The following is a 19,469-nucleotide window of genomic DNA, read 5'->3' on the forward strand; positions in this document are numbered from 1 at the left end:
CTGAACATGTGCAATTCACTGACTTCATCCTCCTGCTTTCCAAGAAGCGGGGAGAAAATGGAAGCACGGAAAACCTGAATGGAATTCTAGACTAACCAATGGTGTTAGTACTTTTCCAAATAGGATTTAAAATTAGCATAATTTTAGACCAGTGGCATTAGTACTTTTGCAAACCCTGATTTGCTTAAGTTTGGATCAATAACACTGAACCAAGTGCTATATAAACCCCTAGACAAGCACACTCAGATGGAGAAAACCTGCTATCCGGTGCCCTCTTGCACTGCAAGAGTTCTGTTCCTGTTTCTATTCTTCAGTAAACCCTGCCCTTACACTTGTTCATCCTGGTCTGTGGATTTCATTCTTCAAATTCATGAGACAAGAATCCAGAAACAAGAAGAAATTGGTGGTGAGCTCCTGGGGATCTGCTGCAAGACTGGAGGGCATGGCCCATCATTACTAGCTGCAACATTTTTTGGCTACAGAGGCCTGCATCCTTACACAGACCCCCACCCACCAGCAGAAGCAGAGGAACTCCAACTGCTGGAACACCAGCAGAAGCAGGGAATCAGTGTCATCTCAAAACTCTGCTTTCAGCTGGCCTTGAGGTCTTACATAGCTTACCTCCATGCCAATTTCTCATTAGGAAAAGTTTTGGAATTACTAGTGTAAGGTAAGGAGAAAGGGGAAACACATGATCACCACTACCTTTAAAGTTTCAAGCTTTTGACAGTAGCTCTGTATTATGTTGTGCTTACTTTAATTAGACTCCCCTCATTTACTTTAACTCTTTTAAGTATTATCCCTCAAGACTGTTAATGCCAGGTCACACCAGATACCATAGAGTTGTGTGAATGCCTAATAGTCAAGGTTCATTTACTTTGGGTATCTTAGTTACAAAGCTAGCTGTTAAAATCTGGCTTTGCCCTTCTCATGACTGTCCTTGTCAATACTTGAGAGGGATTGAAGTCTTTGCTCCAATTTAGGAGACAGTAGCTGACTGAGGAGTGAGAAGGAAACTGCTGCAGTTTCTATTTTCAGGTGTTTCTGTCACTTGAGCTTTTTCTTTGTGGAAGCTTCCAGGATTTCCACCCCAGTACTTAACATTTTCCTCAGTTCAAAAGTTATTTTTAGTAGTGATAATGTTGGGGTTACTAGAATTCTTTAGGTTTCCTATGACCCCTCCCCTACACAATGGACCTCACACAGACTTACATAAACTCACATATCATGGCTCCTTTAGCTGAAGACAAGGAACAACTAAGATTAGTTCTGAATGGTAAGATAATTTATTAGATACCAAAGTATGCTTGAATTGCTTTTCTTGTTAGAAAAGAAAGGATGATGACATCCCTAATTTCAATTACTAAAGGTTTCTAATAAACTTTGTTTGTCTTTCTTTAGGGAACAGGGTAGAGGGAAGCTCTTAGGTTTTTGAAGTTCTTAGATTGTTTGTAACCTTATATAGCTTTATATTATTCTTTACCCCCACCCACTCAGATATTGCATAGTTAAAAAATATTATTTATCCTCAAAATGTGCATGTTTTACAGCCTCTAAAATGTTGTAGAACAAAATTTAATTATATGAAAAATATTCATCATATTTTCATTGAAAATGGTATAAACAATTTTGTTTTATATATATATACACACATATATATATATGTATATATATATATATGTATATGAAAGCTAGTGGGACAAATGATTTTAATTTATTAACTTTGTTGTGAAATCATTTTCACAATATAAAAGTCATGCTAGCCTTAACTCAATGTAGGAGCATGAGTACAGCATAAGTTTTCCTGTGTGAAGTTTCAAAATTTAAAATTCATAGATTGGCTGACAAAAGAATTTATGAGAATCTGCAGCTAACATCAAATTTTTTAAGACTTATTTTTTAGTTGTAGTTGGACACAATACTTTTATTTATTTATTTTTATGTGATGCTGAGGATCAAACCCAGGAACTCACACTTTGTTAATAGTGAAGTATTGAATGTTTTCCTCTAAAGATTGTGAGCAAGTAAAAGATATATGCTCTAATCACTGGTCTTCATCTGAAGTAGAGATCTTAGCTAGCCAGTGCAATGGGAAAGAAAAAGTAAAAAGAGGGAAGATTAGAAAAGAAAAAGGAAAGATATCTCTATTACAGATAACATGATTATTTACATAGAAAATCCTAAGGAATCTACCAAGAACAAGTAGAACTAAACAAATGCAACATCAGGGTCCCACAGAATATGAGGTCAATATATAAAATTAAAGGCTGATACAAAGGTCATGGCAGAAAGTGTACAAATGAGCCTGGAATACCTTGTTGCATCAAAAAATAAGAAGTGCATAAAGGACAAAAGAACAAAAGAGCAAATCTGAAGAGGTTCTTACTAGCCAAATCTGGGATAATTTGAACATCAAAATAAATGACAGTGATAGGTTTTTAACCCATTAAAGTAAGAATCCATGAGTTTATACTAATAAAAATAAGTAGGAGGAAAGGGAATACTTTTCCTTACAGTAAACTAATATTATACTTTAAAAGGATGGAGTTAGAAAACTAATGGATGCTCAACTGATGGGTGAAAATTTGAGGGACAGGATCTTTAACATTGTCTCAAAATTACTCTCCACATATTAATTACAAAGGGGAAAATAACAGAATTCTGGTAAATATATCATAGCCAAAGAACAAAATCAACATCACCAATATTGGGACAAATTTAACATCATGTGCCTCCTGACACACTGAGAAAGACGAAACATCCCTTTTATTAATCCTCAAAGTGCTCACTCTCAATCTAATCATGAGGAAACATCAGTGACATAAACCTAAACAGTGAGGGTTATTCTAAAAAAAAAAAGTCTAATATTCTTTAAAAATGTGAGGCTAAAGGAAAACAAAGGGCAAATTAAGATTAAAGAAGAGTAAAGGGCTGAGCATGTGGCTCAGCAGTAGAGTGCTTGCCTAGCGTGCACTCCAGGATGGCCCTGGGTTCCATCCCCAGCACTACAAAGTGAGGGAGTGGAAATGACAAATATAAAACATGATCTAGGACAAGGAAAAAATTTACTATAATGGGAATTATTGGAATGGTTGAAGAAATTTGAGTAGATAGTGTTATGTCAATTTTATATTTACTGACTTTGAAAACTTTATTGAGGTTTAAGAGAATGTCTTCTTATATTTTAAAAGGAAATACTTGATATTAAGTATTTAGGAGAAAAGGGCAAACTTATTCTAACTCAGGTGATTTTTAAAAAAATATATTTAGGGGTATGTGTGTGTATGTATGTATGTATGTATGTATGTATATATGTATGTACATATATATGAAAATGAAAGCAAATGGGAAAAATAAAACTGGTCCATCTAGATATATAGGAATTCCTTTTGGAACTCTTCCTGTAAAATTGAAATCATATCAAGATAAAAAGTTACAAACAAAAACTATATGTATGCAGATTGGAATAGGCCTCAGAAAGCCTTATTTTCTTGACTCTTTCAATGATTTGGCATTTTGAAAAATATGCCTACCTTTTACTGATAATAGTAGATAGTCCTGTGCATATATCCCCTTTCATCTTTGAATCCCATCCCATATTTACCTGGTCACCAGTATAGCTGCTACTTCTGCTCTCTCTGTTGCTAAGAGCATATATAGCTTGTGTCTTATCAATACATCAAATGAACACAGAGGTCAAGAGTTGTACTTATCTGGAGTGCCCCTTAATTTTGCCTATTCTAGTTCTACATCAAGACCACTAAGCTTATTAGAACTTCATCCTTGTCTCTTCAAATGTTGCTTTCTTTTTTCCTAATATTTTAGTTGTAGATGGACACGATATCTTTATTTTATTTAGTTTTTTTATATGGTGCTGGGGATTGAATCCAGGGCCTCACACATGCTAGGCAAGCACTCTACAATTGAGGTACAACCCCAGCCCCATAAATGTTGCTTTCTTGTCTGTTAAAAATTCTCAAATGCCAATTTTGGGCAAGCAGAGATTTGTGAGGCCAAAGAAATACTCAGGTGCTTGGTGACACTCAGCATAAAGTTATTGAGTATATACCTCACTGTGTAGAATGAGATGAATGTCCTTTAGCTTCTGTTCTGTGTTTACGGAAGACATCAACAAAATATTTTTAAAGTACATTCTACTTAAATAATTTGATGACTTCACTATTTGTGGAAGACTTTAAAATCATTTCCCTAATTTATCTGTTGGGTTATATAAGTTTAACCAACCCCTGGGAATCTATGCAAATATACATACATATATGTGTGTTAAATGATCTGCCCTGTCATATTTTGATCACAGTGGAGCTCTCTGGCCAGACCCTTTTGACCTTTAAAACATGCTGGGGGCTGGGGATGTGGCCTAAGCGGTAGCGCGCTTGCCTGGCATGCGTGCGGCCTGGGTTCGATCCTCAACACCACATACAAACAAAGATGTTGTGTCCACCGATAACTAAAAAATAAATATTAAAATTCTCTCTCTCTCACTCTCTCTTAAAAAAAAAAAAAAGACGTTGGGCTTCTATTTCTAATATTTAACCTAATTTCCAGTGGTTCAAAAGTTATGTTTGTGAAAGAACTCTATGGTGGGCCTAGTAGAAACAAGTTAATAAGTTTATTTTATATGTATCATATGTAAAATAAATCATATATTACTTTTAGCACCATGGTTTCAGAGAATACTCCATAACATTTTATATGCGAAGACTTTGAGACATCCATGTCATAACATAGCTAATTGAGTAAAGTTTTCATTTTAGATTTTGAATTGAATAATGAAAGAACTGATTCATCTTTACATTCTTACCTCATCTCCTTTCCTTCTCCCTTCCCTACCTGATCACCATAAAAATAATGCTACACAAAGTTGATAAGACTCAGCTTCTAACTTGTATTACAATAAGTGAGAAATGGCAACAACACAGCGAATACATATAAATGTTAAATTCTATGGCATTAGTCATAGAGGACAAGCAATCAAAGGAAGAATGACAGTATGTGGAAAATATGAAAAAGAAGTAGCAACACTAAGGAAACACCTGATAAAAATAAATGACAACTATTAGTACCTTTATTTTTTGCTTCCTTTCTGCACATGTCCTCTGGTCCTACAAAGGCTTTATGGATATTAAAAAGTGAGAGGTGCCTAGGTCGTGTTGCTCCCCGAATAGTGGCATTAGTTTTTCTTACAATGTTTGAAGTCTATTATTTTTTGCTTCTTCCCATCCTCATGAATGGCAGATTGGGTGGCATTTAATATTTTTCGAGGTAGTTTCATACGAATTAGGTCTTCACCTGGTGAGACAGTATGCTCATGCCCTATTTTTCTTGTACATTCTCTTGGAGATTGGAAGGTTGGTCCTGGATGTTTTCATGTAAGACTCATTTCCTATGCCTAGGATGGGTTCTAATGGATTGTGGACATAGATTCATATAAAAGAAAGTATTTTTGTTCTAAATTCTTTTTTTACTACATTGTAAATTTTTTTCACTGCCTAGAGCATAAAGAATCAGACAGACATACTCCTGGTATAAACAGGGAAAAATTTATCTTTTCTTACCATGAACAACTTGATCATAATAATTTGCATACATAACAGGCACTCTGTGGACATAATTTTTATTGACATGGTATCCCTGAGAGGTAGATTAGGTGTAAACATTGTTCTGCTTTACAGAGTTAACTTATAAGACATCTGGAACCAGAATTTGTATCCAGTGATACCAAACCAATGCTTTTTTCACGAGATTATACATATACTAAAGAAAAATCTCTTTTCTTGACGTTACAGCACACTTCTTAAACCATCTCAGATTCTGAGGCAAGTCTTTAGACTGGTGTTTCTTGTTCCTTTATGTTTTAATTGGCAATGAATGTAGGCTGTTCTTTGTACTAGGATTCTTAAACACTAGAGCTCTAATATAAACTCTAACACAATAAGATATGAATTAAAGAATATTCTGTCTTCCTACTGATCTCCCAGATCTCATTTCATTCAAAGGGTTCCAATTAAACATGAATGTTAAAAAATAGTTATTTACCCCAGGTCTTGGCCATCTGGCCAGTGTCATCTTTCCTGTGATCTGCTCATCAAAGTGTATTCAGCAAATACTGGTTTCTGACCTTTGTCTCCCAAAGCAACTTAGTCCCTGACAAATTTAACATCATGTGCCTCCTCCCCCACTGCCATCCATCTGTTTCCTTGTCAATGATTATAGCAGTTGGGCATGATGACCCATGCCTGTAATCCCAGCAACTTGGGAGTCTGAGGCAGGAGGATCATAAATTCAAGACCAGCCTCAGCAACATAGTGAGGCCCTAAGGAACTTAGTGAGACTCTGTCTCAAAATACAAAAAGGGCTAGGAATGTGGCTCAGTGGCTAAGTGCCCCTGCGTTCAATAACTGGTACCCCCCCACCCCCCCAAAAAAAATCACAGCCGAGTACCTGGTTTGGTTTGCTGCACATAGTGAGTGGACCACCTTATGGTCTACCTCTGGCGCTCCATGTGTCAGGGTGATTCTCTGTGCTGCAGTCTGGCTGGGCACAATTCAGGAGCCACTTGTGAAGCATGAACAGAACTTTATTTTTAGCACCCACACCGCACCACAGGAGCTCTCCAGGAATTCCCGGAGAGCACTTCCCGGGAGCACCTCAACTGGACTCCTAGGTCCCGCTCTGGAAGGAAGATTTGCTGAGTTGCATGGGCGGAGCCAAAAGAGCCCCCCAATGAGCAGCTCCATGGTTTGAAAGGGCGGGGAAACAGCCCAATGAGCATTACTGCAGAGGAGCCAATCAGCTGGAAGTTTGCTGCGGCTCTCAACACTGCCTGTTGCAGAGCCATGTCATACTATCTGGAAAGTTTTTGCTGCTCCAAGCTTTATCTAACCTTCCTTGTGTCTTTTGCTCTTTGCTCTACCATTTTTCCACTGTTCATACCACCCTAATTTACCCAGTAACCTCCCCTCTTTTGAATACTTTCTGCTTCCTGAAGAAAATACCTCAGATTTTTCTTATAGCAAACACTAATACATCGGACCTTATTAACATTTATGCAGTTTTACTACCTAGCTTTCTAGATTTCTTTGACTGCAGCAACTATATACTTATTTGTTCATGTGAGTGTTATTTGTTTTCCGTTGTGAGGATAAAGATAGGGTCTATTTAACTTGTGCCTTACAGGGCTCATTCATACTACTATGAACTTAAGGGCAATTAATGCAATACTATTGGGTTATAAAGTTGAGTAATGACACTTGTTTGAAGAGTTGCTTTTAATTGTATACAGCTGAATGTGTGTAAGCGTGGTAGATTGGTAGCTCATTGATCACAGTTGTTCCCATCTACCCTGCCATGAGGGTAAAGGGTAGATGACACAAAGTGGTATTTGGGACCACAGCAGTACCTTCTATTTGTTCCAGGTTTGTAGTGAGCACCCACAGAGTGCATAACACTATACTAAGTGTTTCGAGTGTAGGGAAAATGGATGATTCCCTATTGGCAGCTTTAACTGCCTTTTCTACCACCACAGTCAGATGGCTTGTTCTTTGGGCTTCTAGACTAGAAGGGACAGATGAAATTCACATGATGGGACAGAAAAAAGTCAAACTGGATGCTATGAGTGTATTGTTATTCTATTCTAACCCTACAAGGAATTGAAGAAACTAAGTTTGGTTTCTGATCTTTGTCTCCCAAAGCAACTTCGTTCCTGAAAGTTATTCATTCTCCCCCAGTGCCAGCCAGCTGTTTCCTTTATCAATAATTACAGCAGCTGGGCATGGTGACATATGCCTGTAATCCCAGCAACGTGGGAGGCTGAGGCAGGCAGATCATAAATTCAAGACCAGCCTCAGCAATGTAGTGAGGCCCTAAACAACTTTGTGAGACCCTGTCTCAAAATAAAAAGGGCTGGGAATGTGGCTCAGTAGCTAAGTGCCCCTGGGTTCAATACCCAGTACTTATAGAAGTTTGCATTGTTTTCCCAAGTCAGAATACCTGTGTTTTTTTAAAAATATTAATATTAGTAGTTAATAGACCTTTATTTTATTCATTTATTTATATGTGATGCTGAGAACCGAACCCAGTGCCTCATAAATACTAGGCAAATGCTCTACCTCTGAGCCACAACCCCCCCAAAATACGTGGTTTTTGACAAAAAGATTCACAGGACAGAACCAAGAAGGACATTCAGTTCTCCAAGATAAATGAAGAATGTGCCTGACAAATACATCACTCTAAGCACAGGCTTAAGTAAGCAGGATTCTTTTTAGCATTTTCATTACTATATAAAGAAGAGCTAGACCCAATTAATGAGTAGTCTCACAACTTCTCTCTGAAATGCTGCTGTGATGGATTTTTCCAACTGAAATGCAGCTGAATAACAGGATGAGTCAAAAAAAGATGCATATCAAATTCCTAAGATCTACTACCATGTTATCTCTATTAAGGGAACTACATAGGCACTGAGAGGAAAAGATGGGTTTCATCAGTTCAGATACAGGCAAGGTGAAGGATTGAAATCTTCCTTTTATTCTTAAAATGATTGCATTGGGAATTTGGCTATAGGTGTAGAAGAAACTTAAGGAACAAACAATGATATAAACCCTAAGGACTACTTCTTAGGCCAGTTGGGCACAGAATAGGAGATGGATCTTGATATTGGAACTTCCCAAACAATAAATGTACTTAGGCTCTTTTCTTTATTTAACCTTAGAGGCTTACTTAGGTGCTGACTGTGACAAAAGCTTTTCTCGTGTATGGATTTCTCGGTGTTTATTAAGGGCAGAACTTTTACTGAAGTACTTGCCACAGTCATGACATCCATAGGGTTTCTCTCCTGTGTGGGTTCTGTGATGTGCACGTAAGTCAGAACTCTTACTGAAACTCTTTCCACAGTCAGGACACACATGGGGTCTCTCTCCTGTGTGTATCCTCCGATGTGCACTGAAATGAGAACTGTTATTGAAGCTTTTTCCACACTCTTCACATTGATAGGGCTTTTCTCCTGTGTGAGTTCGCTGGTGAATAATAAGGCTTGAGCTCTGATTGAAGCGTTTTCCACACTCACCACATTGATAAGGTTTCTCTCCTGTGTGGATTCTCCTATGGGTGATGAAATTTGAACTGTCACGAAAACTTTTCCCACAGTCAAGACACTTATAAGGTTTCTCTCCAGTGTGGATTCTCTGGTGTCTAATGAGGCGGGCACTCCGACTGAAGCTTTTCCCACAATCAGCACATTTATATGGATTTTCTACCTGGGGGGAAATCTGATGGTTGAGATGGGAGTTTGGGCCAAAGCTTTTACCATATCTGAGATATTTAAAGGGTTTGTCTCCCAAGCAAGGTCTTTGATGACTTATGATTTTACCTAAACTCTTCTCTGAGAGTGTCAGTTTTCCTCTCTTCTCCTCTAGGGTCTTTTCCCACAGTCTTCTTGATCTACATTCATTCTCATTGTCTTTACCTTGTTTAAGATAACGGGGAATTCTCCTTTCAGACCTTGCAAGTAATGTCCTATGCAGTTGTACTTCCTCAGAAATATCCCGTTTTGAATTCTCTTCATTCTCAAATCCAGCTTCAAAACCTGGTGTAAGAACAGAATTTAAAAAGTTATCCATTTCCTTAATTATATGTGCCAGGGAAAGCAAACCTGGGAAAAACTAATATTATCCTAGATGGTGAAATATAAAAAAATTAGGGAACTCTTGATCCCAAATTCGAATAGTATTAAAATTCCAAAGTTTTACTTCTTTACTTAGTAAACTATCACGTTTCTCAGCTGCATAATCCACATAAGAGTTGGCTAATATATTCTTTAACACTTCTTGAGTAGCCAGGATCTTTAGAAAGTCCTCTCAGTAAAAGAAAGTTTTAGAGAAGACTATCACTATGTGTATACAGGAAAGATACTTTCTAATGCTGTATTTTTGCTACATCTCAGATCTATTATCGTATTCTTGTTCGTGTTCTTTGCCAGTAACTAAAAGGATTAGAAGAAAATGTCCAGGAAAAATTTTTGGGAAACTTCTGTATTCAGAAAGAATTCTCATAAATCCCCTCCCCTTCAAATTCCAATATATAGTGTAAATAAATACAGTAGAAAAATATTTAGTATCTTTCAAAGAAAAGGACTTCTGGGCTGGAGGTGTAGCACAGCTGTAGAGCACTTGCCTGGCTTGCATGAGGTACTGGGTTCGATCCTCAACTCCACATAAAAATAAATAAAGACATTGTGACCATATATAACTAAAAAAATATTTTAAAAAAGGACTTCTGAGAGAAAAACTTTACTAGGATATGTCTAAAACATTTTCTTTGCTTAAATAAATAAATAGAAAAATAGATAGGTAGATAAATAAATAAATTTCCAAAAACATCTACCCTAATACCCAAGCATTCTGCTATAGCAACATTTTACTTTTCTAAGTACCACATGCCAGGCTTCTTTGGGCCTAGGCTCTGAAAATTTGTACTTATTAAGATGTTTTATGTAAACTTTGGGTCCCAAATTCCCAAGACTAAATCTAAGAGCAAAAGAATACTGAATGTCAGTTTGTATGTATCACTTAATGCAGTACCTACCCATGAGTCTAGTCTTATGAGATGTTCCATGAAATAGAAATTCACTAGATTAGCCAAAAATCTCAGAACTTCAAATATGTGAGTGTATTGTGAGCCTCTAATAGGTCTACTTAGTATTTTTTTCAAATCTAAACGTCATTTTTTAGTAGAATACACTAATAAATATCCCATGGAATTGAGGTTCATGGGACATCCTTAAAGAATGTTGATGAAAAGACTATGAAACCTATAATTCCAGTGGCTTGGGAGGTTGAGACAGGAGGATCTTGAGTTCAAAGCCAGCCTCATCAAAAGCAAGGTGCTAAGCAACTCAGTGAGACCCTGTCTCTAAATAAAATACAAAAATAGAGCTGGGGATGTGGCTCATTGGTTGAGTGCCCCTGAGTTCATCCCCAGTATCCCCAAAAAAGACTGTGGAAGTAGCCATGGCACATGCCTATAATCCCAGCAGCTCGGGAGGCTGAGGCAGGAGGATCATGAGTTCAAAGCCAGCCTCAGCAAAAGCAAGGCTCTAAGTAACTCAGTGAAACCCTGTCTCTAAATCAAATATAAAATAGGGGGAGATGTGGCTCAGTGGTGGAGTGCCCCTGAGCTGAATAATAATAAAAAAAAAATAATAATAATAATGTGAAAACCATTTTTTCTTGAATTGTGACAGGTGCTTCATTTACATCAACCCTGACAGTGTTTTTGTTTTTGTTATGCAGTGCTGGAGACTGAACCCAGGACTTTACACATTAGCCAAATGTTCTACCATGGAGCTAACCAAGCCCAAGGTCTAAGCAACACTGGGGCTTAAGTAACTTGCTCTAAAGTCAATCAATTAATAAACAACACAGCTCAGATTCACATACATATATAGGTATAACTCCAAAAATCACAACTCTTCTTCCCACCTGGAAGGAAGCCATATTTTTTTTCTTATACAGCAGCTAAGATTCAGTCAGTTTCCACAGAAATCTCTGATTTCTACAAAAGTTATCTAAAGAAAAGGGTTGTCAAGTTTTCACATGTGAAGAACACAGACTTACAGCTAATATACTTGCTGAAACTAGAAGAAAAACATGCATGAGAGCCAACTTTTAATTCATCCTATTATGGGTTCATGACATGAAAAAGTTATCCAATTCCCTAACAGTAAACGGGATGAAATCCAAGCAGCACACACATAAATGACAGCAAATTTACAGTTTACCACTATCTCAGAACGTGAAAAGACAAATCACATGAATAAGTTAACCTCAGCTCACTAAGCTAACAGGAAACAAGGGGGAAGAGATAAAGGTAAAGAAGAATCCATGAAAGCTGGGCAGAGAGGCCAGTTCTCAATCTGATGATTTTTTTTCTCTAAATCCCATTACTTCTCTTTTATGTTTTGTCATAAGAAGTAAAACAATCTTACCACTGGGACTCTGGAATAAGATTGGAGCACGGTTCATGACAGCCCCTGGGGGTATCTCAGTATCCTCTTCATCATCATCAGAATCTTCTTCTATGGCCTCTTCTGCATCCTCAGCTTGCTTCTCAGCTTCTTCCTCACTGTTTCCCTGGATGGGGTAAGACACTATCTCTTCTTCCTGGCCATCACTAGATGGAACTGCAACCTGGGCACTCACCAAAGCATCCATCTCCTCAAAAAATGCACAGGTCTCTGGTGCTTGGCCATTCTTGACTTTCCGATAGCTGGTTTGTAGGCTTTTAAATTTGGTCCGACACTGCTCTGGAGTCCTGAGGAAGCCATATTCCCATAATCTCTCAGCCACGGCTTCATATAACTGGCTGTTGCGGTGACAGTTACGGAGGGCTTCATAAAACTGAGTCTCACTAAGAATTGCAAGGTAAGTCTTGGTCTCTTCATAGCCCCAGTGTACACCTGCCACCAGAAGAGAAATTTCAGCACTACTTAAACCAGATATTTAGAGCTGCAATGACTCAGTCCTATCCACTGCATCAAGAAAAATGACTTAGGCTGTAGGTGTATTTCAGTTGTAGAGCACATGCTTATCATGCATGAGGCCCCATGTTCAATCCTAGCACCAAAAGAAAATAAAAATCACCTAAGATCACTCCTAGATTAACATTAAATACTTTATGTTTTCAGGATCTATATGCTTCTATATATCCTTTAGCAAATTCAGCAAACTTTAAAAAAGACCTTTCCATCTGATTACTGAAACAATTATTATGTATACTAAAGCAAGTTGTATAGAATCCATTTCCCCATCCTCTAGTGTTTTTCTGGAATTCTGAAAACTAGAACACCACCAATTAGGGTAAGAAGACCCTCAATTAGTTGTTTCATCCACAATGTGTCATCCCTAAGTTCTCTGATCACTCATTTTCCACCAGTCCTATTTCCTTATGAATTCATTTTCCCACAGAATGACTTAAAACCCTAAGGAACTGCCTCTTTCCAGAATCATACTGCTGCCAAATTTCTAGTATGGCCTTTCTTCATTTGCCACAATTTCAACGAAGCAAGCCCAGCAATAGCGTAGACTTGAAGGGTACAAAATAAGGACCTTATAGTCATGCATGGTATTCAGGGGATACAGGATGGGCAGGAGCCAGATTGAGGAAGGAAGCAAGAGCAAACTGTCTCCTGGACTGAACACATGCTAGTGCTGCACGTCCCCCACTTGGGGTAGTACTTTCAGGAAAGGATATTAGGATGATTATAGTCTCTGCTCCCTGAAGGTGCCCAAGGTGGATAGAAAGAAGGTTCAAATACTCTTCCTCTCACCTGAGAGCCAGTTGGACATTATTTTCCTTCCATTATCCTCCACTCACTGTGAGTAAAGGAGAACAGGAAAGAATTGGAAGAAAGAGAAAAGGCAGTGGGAAAAAGATGAAAAGAACAAAGATAATGAGAATAAAAGCATTTAGCACATGAGCAACATTTATGACTTACCTATATTTATATCAGTGATGGAAAAAAATAAAGAAAAGATAATAAAATACAACATTTTTTCAATGAGCCTGCAATGATTTTATAATCAGGAAAAATATTTTAGTAAAGGAATGGAATGATATTCTTTTTCAAGACACTCTTGAATTTTCTGAGTGTATTTCTTTCAAACACCAACTGACTACTTACTATTATCTTCCTTACTATTATTTTCCCCCAAAAGGTAATGAACTATAACTATATATAGAATTGAAAAAAAGGGACCAAACTGGCAGGTGGCATATTCTAGACTCCATATGCAGCCTCACTGCTCCTCAATTCTAATCCCAAACCCCCTAGAAGAAAAACTTCTTACCACTTGGGCTTCGGAACAGGACAGGTGCAGTTGAGTCCTGGGGGGTGGCTTCCAGGTCCAATTCATCATTGTCAGAAGCCTCAGCCAAAGCTGTTTCTGCTCCTTCCTCATGCTGCCAGGCCTCCTGTCCTGGCTCCTTAGTCTCTGCATCACTACTCACCTGGCCAGAATGAGAGGCTGTCTCTTCCAGGCCATTATTAGGCAGAGCAATGACCTGAGCTCTCATCAGTGCCTCCATTTCTTCAAAGAAGGGGCAGGTCGCAGGTGGGTGGCCACTTTTGACTTTCCTATAGCTCTTCTGAAGACCTTTGAACTTTGTCCGACACTGTTCCAGGGTTCGGAAGAAACCATACTCCCGGAGTCTCTCAGCCACAGACCCGTATACTTGGCTATTTCGATGACAGTTTTGGAGAGCCTCATAAAATTCAGTTTGGCTAAGAATTGCAAGGAGAGTTCTGGTCTCTTCATAGCCCCAGTGTACACCTGTCACCTTCTCATCCTCAAAGCCCCAGTGATCCTTTTCCACCCAGTTTCTCTCTCTCTTGGATGATAGCATATCAGCATGTACTTGTTTATCACCTGTGTGGCTGCCTTTTGGGACTTCTTTCTCTTTGGAGCCCAGCAGATCTGAGATCCATGGCTCTCTGTGCTCCAACCTAGAGACCACACCGGATTTAGGAAATGGAAATCCTGCATACAGAGAAGCAAACAAAGGGAATCATAGTTTGGACTGACTATACAAAACATGTCTGAATTCAGTTCTGCTTTTTTTTATCCAAGGGATTATAAAGGAAGTATCTAGGGAAATGTTTTCAGAAAGTTCAGTTGAGTTGAAGAATGGGGAAAATACAGGAAACCTCAAAAGATAAAAAGTATTTTATTTTCCAGAGCAGAGTGACAAAGAGAGGAAAAGGTTCTGTTGTATGTTCAGAGTTAATAATTCTATTCCAAGTTGCTCCCTAGCCTTCTGAACCATTGTTTACAGGTTGTAGCACTGCTAGAAATAGTTACCTCCTGTCTCCTATTCTTTACTCAGGCTAGAGAAGTAAACAGTGACTTCAGAGGAGAGGGGAGAAGAGATTGTCTTCAACTCATCTGTTTCATTCATAATCAGGCATCAAATTCTATAATTGTTTCTCTTAATACATCCTTCTTCTCCATTCCTGTTGCCAGACCCTGGATCCTGTCACTTGTGGATAACTGCAGCCTGAACTTCAGGCTCTTTTTAAATATTTTTTAGTTGTAAAGGGATCTTTTATTTATTTATTTATTTATTTATTTATTTATTTATTTATTTATTTATTTATTTATTTATATGTGGTGCTGAGGATTGAACCCAGGGCCTCACACATGCCAAGTAAGTGCTCTACCATTGAGCCACAACCCCAGCCCCGAACTTCAGGCTTTTGTTTCTTTAGTTCACACACTATTCTGCTGAGCCTTAACCCTTAACCTTAGTGCCTTGCACTGTCCATTTTTGTTTATTTTTTCCTTCCCAGAACAACTACTCGGTACCACTCGGTACCTTTCCTTTAACTTCCTTTCTCCTACCCAAACTCAACCCATCCTTCAAGAAGCTATACTTGCCAATGCCCTCAAGAGGCCTTCACTACAGCCCTACCTCATCTCCACTCTTTCAAACCCCCACAGTACTTACTTACACTGTTAAGTTGATGTTAAGCATTGTTTCAATACAGTTCTGTTTAGCACATATTTATAGTTTGCAATCATATTGTAAGCTCTTTGAAGATAGGTACCTTTTCTTATTGTAGAGTACCTTGCAAAATGTTGAGCTCATTGTAGGTGTTTAGGAACTGATAAACTCTGCAAGTCTGTGTGTGAGGTTAGGGAATTTCACCTGAAAGACTAAACTGAAATGAATATCAACTTTCAACTTTCTTGAATATCAAAATTCAAGAAAGATAAGATCAGAATTCAAAGGAACTTCAACAAGTTTTAAATGAAATCATCAAAGGGGGAAAAAAAACAAACAAAATGGAGTTCACTAGAGTACAAAGAAGAAAAACAAGTTCTACCAATCAAGACCAAGAATAAGAGACTAGGTACAAAGGCACTGAAGAAAAGATATGAAAGATGAAAGTTACTAGGTGAACAAAAATCCTCCCATAATTATGAGTTGGGCTATACTGAAAGAAGATATTGCAAAATTCTGAAGTAATATTCTTAACTCAGCCTCTACCTAACACACCCTCACTGGAATAATACACATAATTTTGTTCTCCACAATTATCATATTTGGAGAACTTAAAAGTTCCAAATGAGAGAATAATAAAAGCTAAGGTCTAGAGAATAGAGATTATGGGGGAAAGCTTAAAAACACAAGTGTGGTTTAATGTGGAGAAGTAAAACAACTAAAAGATGTGCTCACCAGTATAGAAAAGCATTTTTATCTAGAAAATATGATCTATTATTACCATTACTAACAGAATAATTCCAAGTCCTGATAAAAACTAGGAAGTCATTCTCTTAACAGACTTATCAAAAGAGGACATATAAGAAGACAATATACTGGCAGGCTGTCTACAATATACTGCATGTCTTCAGGGAAACCCAATAACCACACATTCTATGATTTCCACTGAAATCCCTTTCCCACTCACTATCCCCAACCCTACTTCCCAACTTAGAATGGCATTCTAACTTCCCATATGAATCTACTACTCCTCACCACTCCTTTGAAAAGGTCTGAGCTTCTCCTTTGGGTTCATCTGATCCTGTGGTCCCAGGTCTGGACTTCTTGCCCTCTCTTTCTTGGGTACACTCCTGGGCTGGGGTTCCATTGACTCCTGCTGAACACTTAAGAACTCTCGTGATGATTTCAGGGGTGTCATCTTCTCCAAGTGCACTTCCTGCCCCTTCACAGAGACTGTGACCTAGAAACAACCGCCATTAATTGTCACTGCAAGATCATAGTGAGAGGCATTCCCAGAGGAGATTATTTAATTCACCCAGAGTTCAGAGTTCATCCTTCTAGGTTAAAGCTAGAGTTGTAGGGGTATTGGGAGGTTATAGCAAAGCCCTTATTCCATTATCATTAGCTTAAAGCAGCTGGAACACCAGAAGGAAAAGACCAAAGCAGTAAGTAACAGGATGGTGGGCGGGGAATCTGCTTTCTTCCCCATCAAGTAGGAAAGTATGAAATGAAGAAAAATTCATTGTGACAAGAAAGATGAGGTTACACACAGGTAGAATCTTCATGCGAGCACCATCTGAAAAAGTTACCTGTTGCAGACCAGAAGTATAAGGGAGACTTGTGCCTGTCTGTACTTTAAATTGGCCCTCTACCCTTGCCCCTTCCCAGTCCCACACTTCTGAATTTCCCCTTCCCTTCTCACCAAAGGTCCATGTCTTCCAGGCTCTCTTGCTAAATCTTCCACCAGTGTCACTGCCTCCTCTCCATTTTCTGGACATTGTTCCTGTACCAAATTCTGAATCTCCCCAGGTAAGACAGTCAGGAACTGCTCTAGTACCAACAATTCTACAATCTGTTCCTTGGTATGCACTTCTGGCCTCAGCCAACGACAACAAAGTTCCCAGAGTTGGCTGAAAGCCTCCCGAGGTCCAGCCACCTCATGGTAATGGAATTTCCTGAAGCGCTGTCTTAAGGTTTCAGAGTTAGGGCCATTCCCTCTCAAAGTGAGTTTGGCCATCATTCATAGCAGAAAGCAGCTTCCCTTCAATTAAGAGTCAGAGTTCCAGGGTTTACACCTATCTTCCCATGTCCATGAAGAATTAAATGAAGATGAGTCTATCTCTGTGTAAAAGGAGTTTCTTCCTAGAGTAGAGATGACACTAACAGAGGAATGTATTCACATGTCTACAGCCTTGCCAGAGCCGGCCTGACTTCTTACAGGCTCCAAGTGGTCATCTAAGTGGCACCATTCTCAGGGCAGCAAGTCAACAATGAGCAAGAAGGATGACCTTTAAAAAGCTACACTTTTTGACGACTTACAGGGCAGCCCCAGGAAGCTGCAGAAAATAGTACTATCTGCTCCTTTCCCACTTTCTCCGAATCTGATCTCATTAAGTCCCCAGATCAATGTTGCACCGTGAGTTCGAACCATATGGGGGTTCAAGAGGATCTAAAGACCATCCTGTGGAAGGCAACAAAAAGCCTCTCTCCAGGGGTCACAGCTGATCTCCCCTAGTACCTCCAGTCCTTCCCGAGGACCTCTGCGTCCACCCCGTCCCCTCAGGCTACAAACTATCGATTTCCAGTCCACGCAAAAATCAAGTACTGAATATCAAGTTCTTTGTTTTCCGTCACAGTAAAAGAACCTCTCAGCAAGGGAGTTACTGACGTGAAACCTCGCGTTTTAAAGTTGGTTTTGTACGGAAGCAAGGACTGGCGAACTTGGAGAGAGTCACACTGAATTGGTGGAGAGAGGAAGTCCCAGGGGCAGTAGTAATGAGTTTCCTGAGAACGAGCTTAGGCGCTGGCCAGGGACTCTGAGTACTACGGATTCGAAGGCGCCGAGCTCTGCTCAATAAGCTGAGGGTGCGGCGTTCCGGACTCTTTGTCTTGGCTTCCTTCTGGCCGGGTCACTCTCAGAGATGTAGTGCAATCCTTCCAGAGGCTTCCGACCGGGCTAAGCCACCCTGAGGGCACCCTCTGACCCCACCCTGGCAGCGTCTCCCGCTAGAGCTGTCCCCAAACCCACTTGCATCTCTGCCCCTAAGCCAGCCTCACCCACTCCGGGAAGATCCCAGCCCCGGTTCTACAGTCGCTCAGTCCAGGTCCCAAGCCGGAAGTCCGAGCCGGCAACTCGGGGCACCGGGGGCGCATGCGCAAAGGCAGCTACCCAAACTCCAGAACTGGAGCTAGCAGTGCGCCCAGCAGAGCTCGGTACACTTCCGGGACGCGGCGCGCCGGTTCCTTCCCGGCTTCCTGTCAGCTCCTCTGGCTGGAGTTGCCAGGGCGGGTTCAGGGTAAACCGCCTAAGCCAGAGGCCAGTGAGTGTGTCGAAGAGGATGCACCCTTAGCGTGGTCGCCTGGAGGGGCGCTGAAGGAGGAAGCGACGTATCTAAGGATTCCGCCGTGGGAATGATCCACGAACTGCTTCTGGCTCTGAGCGGGTACCCAGGATCCATATTCACCTGGAACAAGAGGAGTGGCTTGCAGGTACCGTGTTGGGCTCCGAGCGCGGGAATCAGCTGATGTAGAATCCGTGCACCTGAGCCAGTGCCTGTAGGCGGAGTCTGAAGGGCAGGGCTTGCAGCACTGGGCAGCGTTTTCCTGGCCAGGTCATGGAACGCAGTTCTAGGGGCCCCGCTGTGGATGTAAACGCCTTGAGGGCTCCGGGCCTAGGATGAGAAACCGAGGGCCGATCCTGAATGGTCCCTCCTTTGAGGGGGCCTTACTAAGGTCGAGGAGTCTGAGCGAGAATTGCTGGGGAACTGGATCTAAAAGTGTACTTTTATATTTTCACTCTAGCATTCTGTTTCAAACTGAGTTTTAAAGGCTGTTCCAAATTCACAGCTTTCAGCACACATAAGCGCTCAGCAAATTTTGCTGAATGAAAAAATGAACTCTAGAGTATGCGGTGTTTCCCTTATTACTCCTTTCCCACTAGGTGAAAAACTTGG

General features: G+C 39.9%; 3 protein-coding genes across 6 annotated transcripts in view; 2 read left to right on the forward strand and 1 right to left on the reverse strand.

Moving 5' to 3' along the window:
- Positions 1 to 6,442, forward strand: part of Mapda (N6-Methyl-AMP deaminase) — a 25,774-nt gene extending 19,332 nt beyond the window's left edge. For 2 of the 3 annotated variants that reach the window (XM_076850677.2, XM_076850676.2), the window contains one exon: positions 233 to 6,442. In XM_076850677.2, coding sequence (XP_076706792.1) covers positions 233 to 460 — 228 coding nt within the window. In that variant the 3' untranslated portion in view covers positions 461 to 6,442. The remainder of the gene's footprint in view (positions 1 to 232) is intronic. The other variant, XM_076850679.2, reaches the window with a different exon arrangement.
- A 2,013-nt stretch (positions 6,443 to 8,455) lies between these two features.
- Zscan29 (zinc finger and SCAN domain containing 29) lies at positions 8,456 to 18,647 on the reverse strand. The gene is made up of 5 exons (XM_076850666.2): positions 17,219 to 18,647; positions 16,552 to 16,756; positions 13,863 to 14,552; positions 12,002 to 12,472; positions 8,456 to 9,601 (listed from the first exon to the last, which is right to left on the reverse strand). Exons 1-5 carry the CDS (start codon positions 17,534 to 17,536, stop codon positions 8,733 to 8,735), a joined length of 2,553 nt encoding a protein of 850 aa, XP_076706781.2. The 5' UTR covers positions 17,537 to 18,647; the 3' UTR covers positions 8,456 to 8,732.
- The window catches only part of Tubgcp4 (tubulin gamma complex component 4), a 54,338-nt gene continuing 53,290 nt past the window's right edge, over positions 18,422 to 19,469 (forward strand). Inside the window, exon 1 of one of the 2 annotated variants that reach the window (XM_076850669.2) lies at positions 18,422 to 19,005. In XM_076850669.2, coding sequence (XP_076706784.1) covers positions 18,928 to 19,005 — 78 coding nt within the window. In that variant the 5' untranslated portion in view covers positions 18,422 to 18,927. The remainder of the gene's footprint in view (positions 19,006 to 19,469) is intronic. The other variant, XM_076850670.2, reaches the window with a different exon arrangement.

The sequence above is a fragment of the Callospermophilus lateralis genome, chromosome 3, assembly GCF_048772815.1.
Source record: "Callospermophilus lateralis isolate mCalLat2 chromosome 3, mCalLat2.hap1, whole genome shotgun sequence".
In the NCBI taxonomy this organism is placed as follows: domain Eukaryota; kingdom Metazoa; phylum Chordata; class Mammalia; order Rodentia; family Sciuridae; genus Callospermophilus; species Callospermophilus lateralis.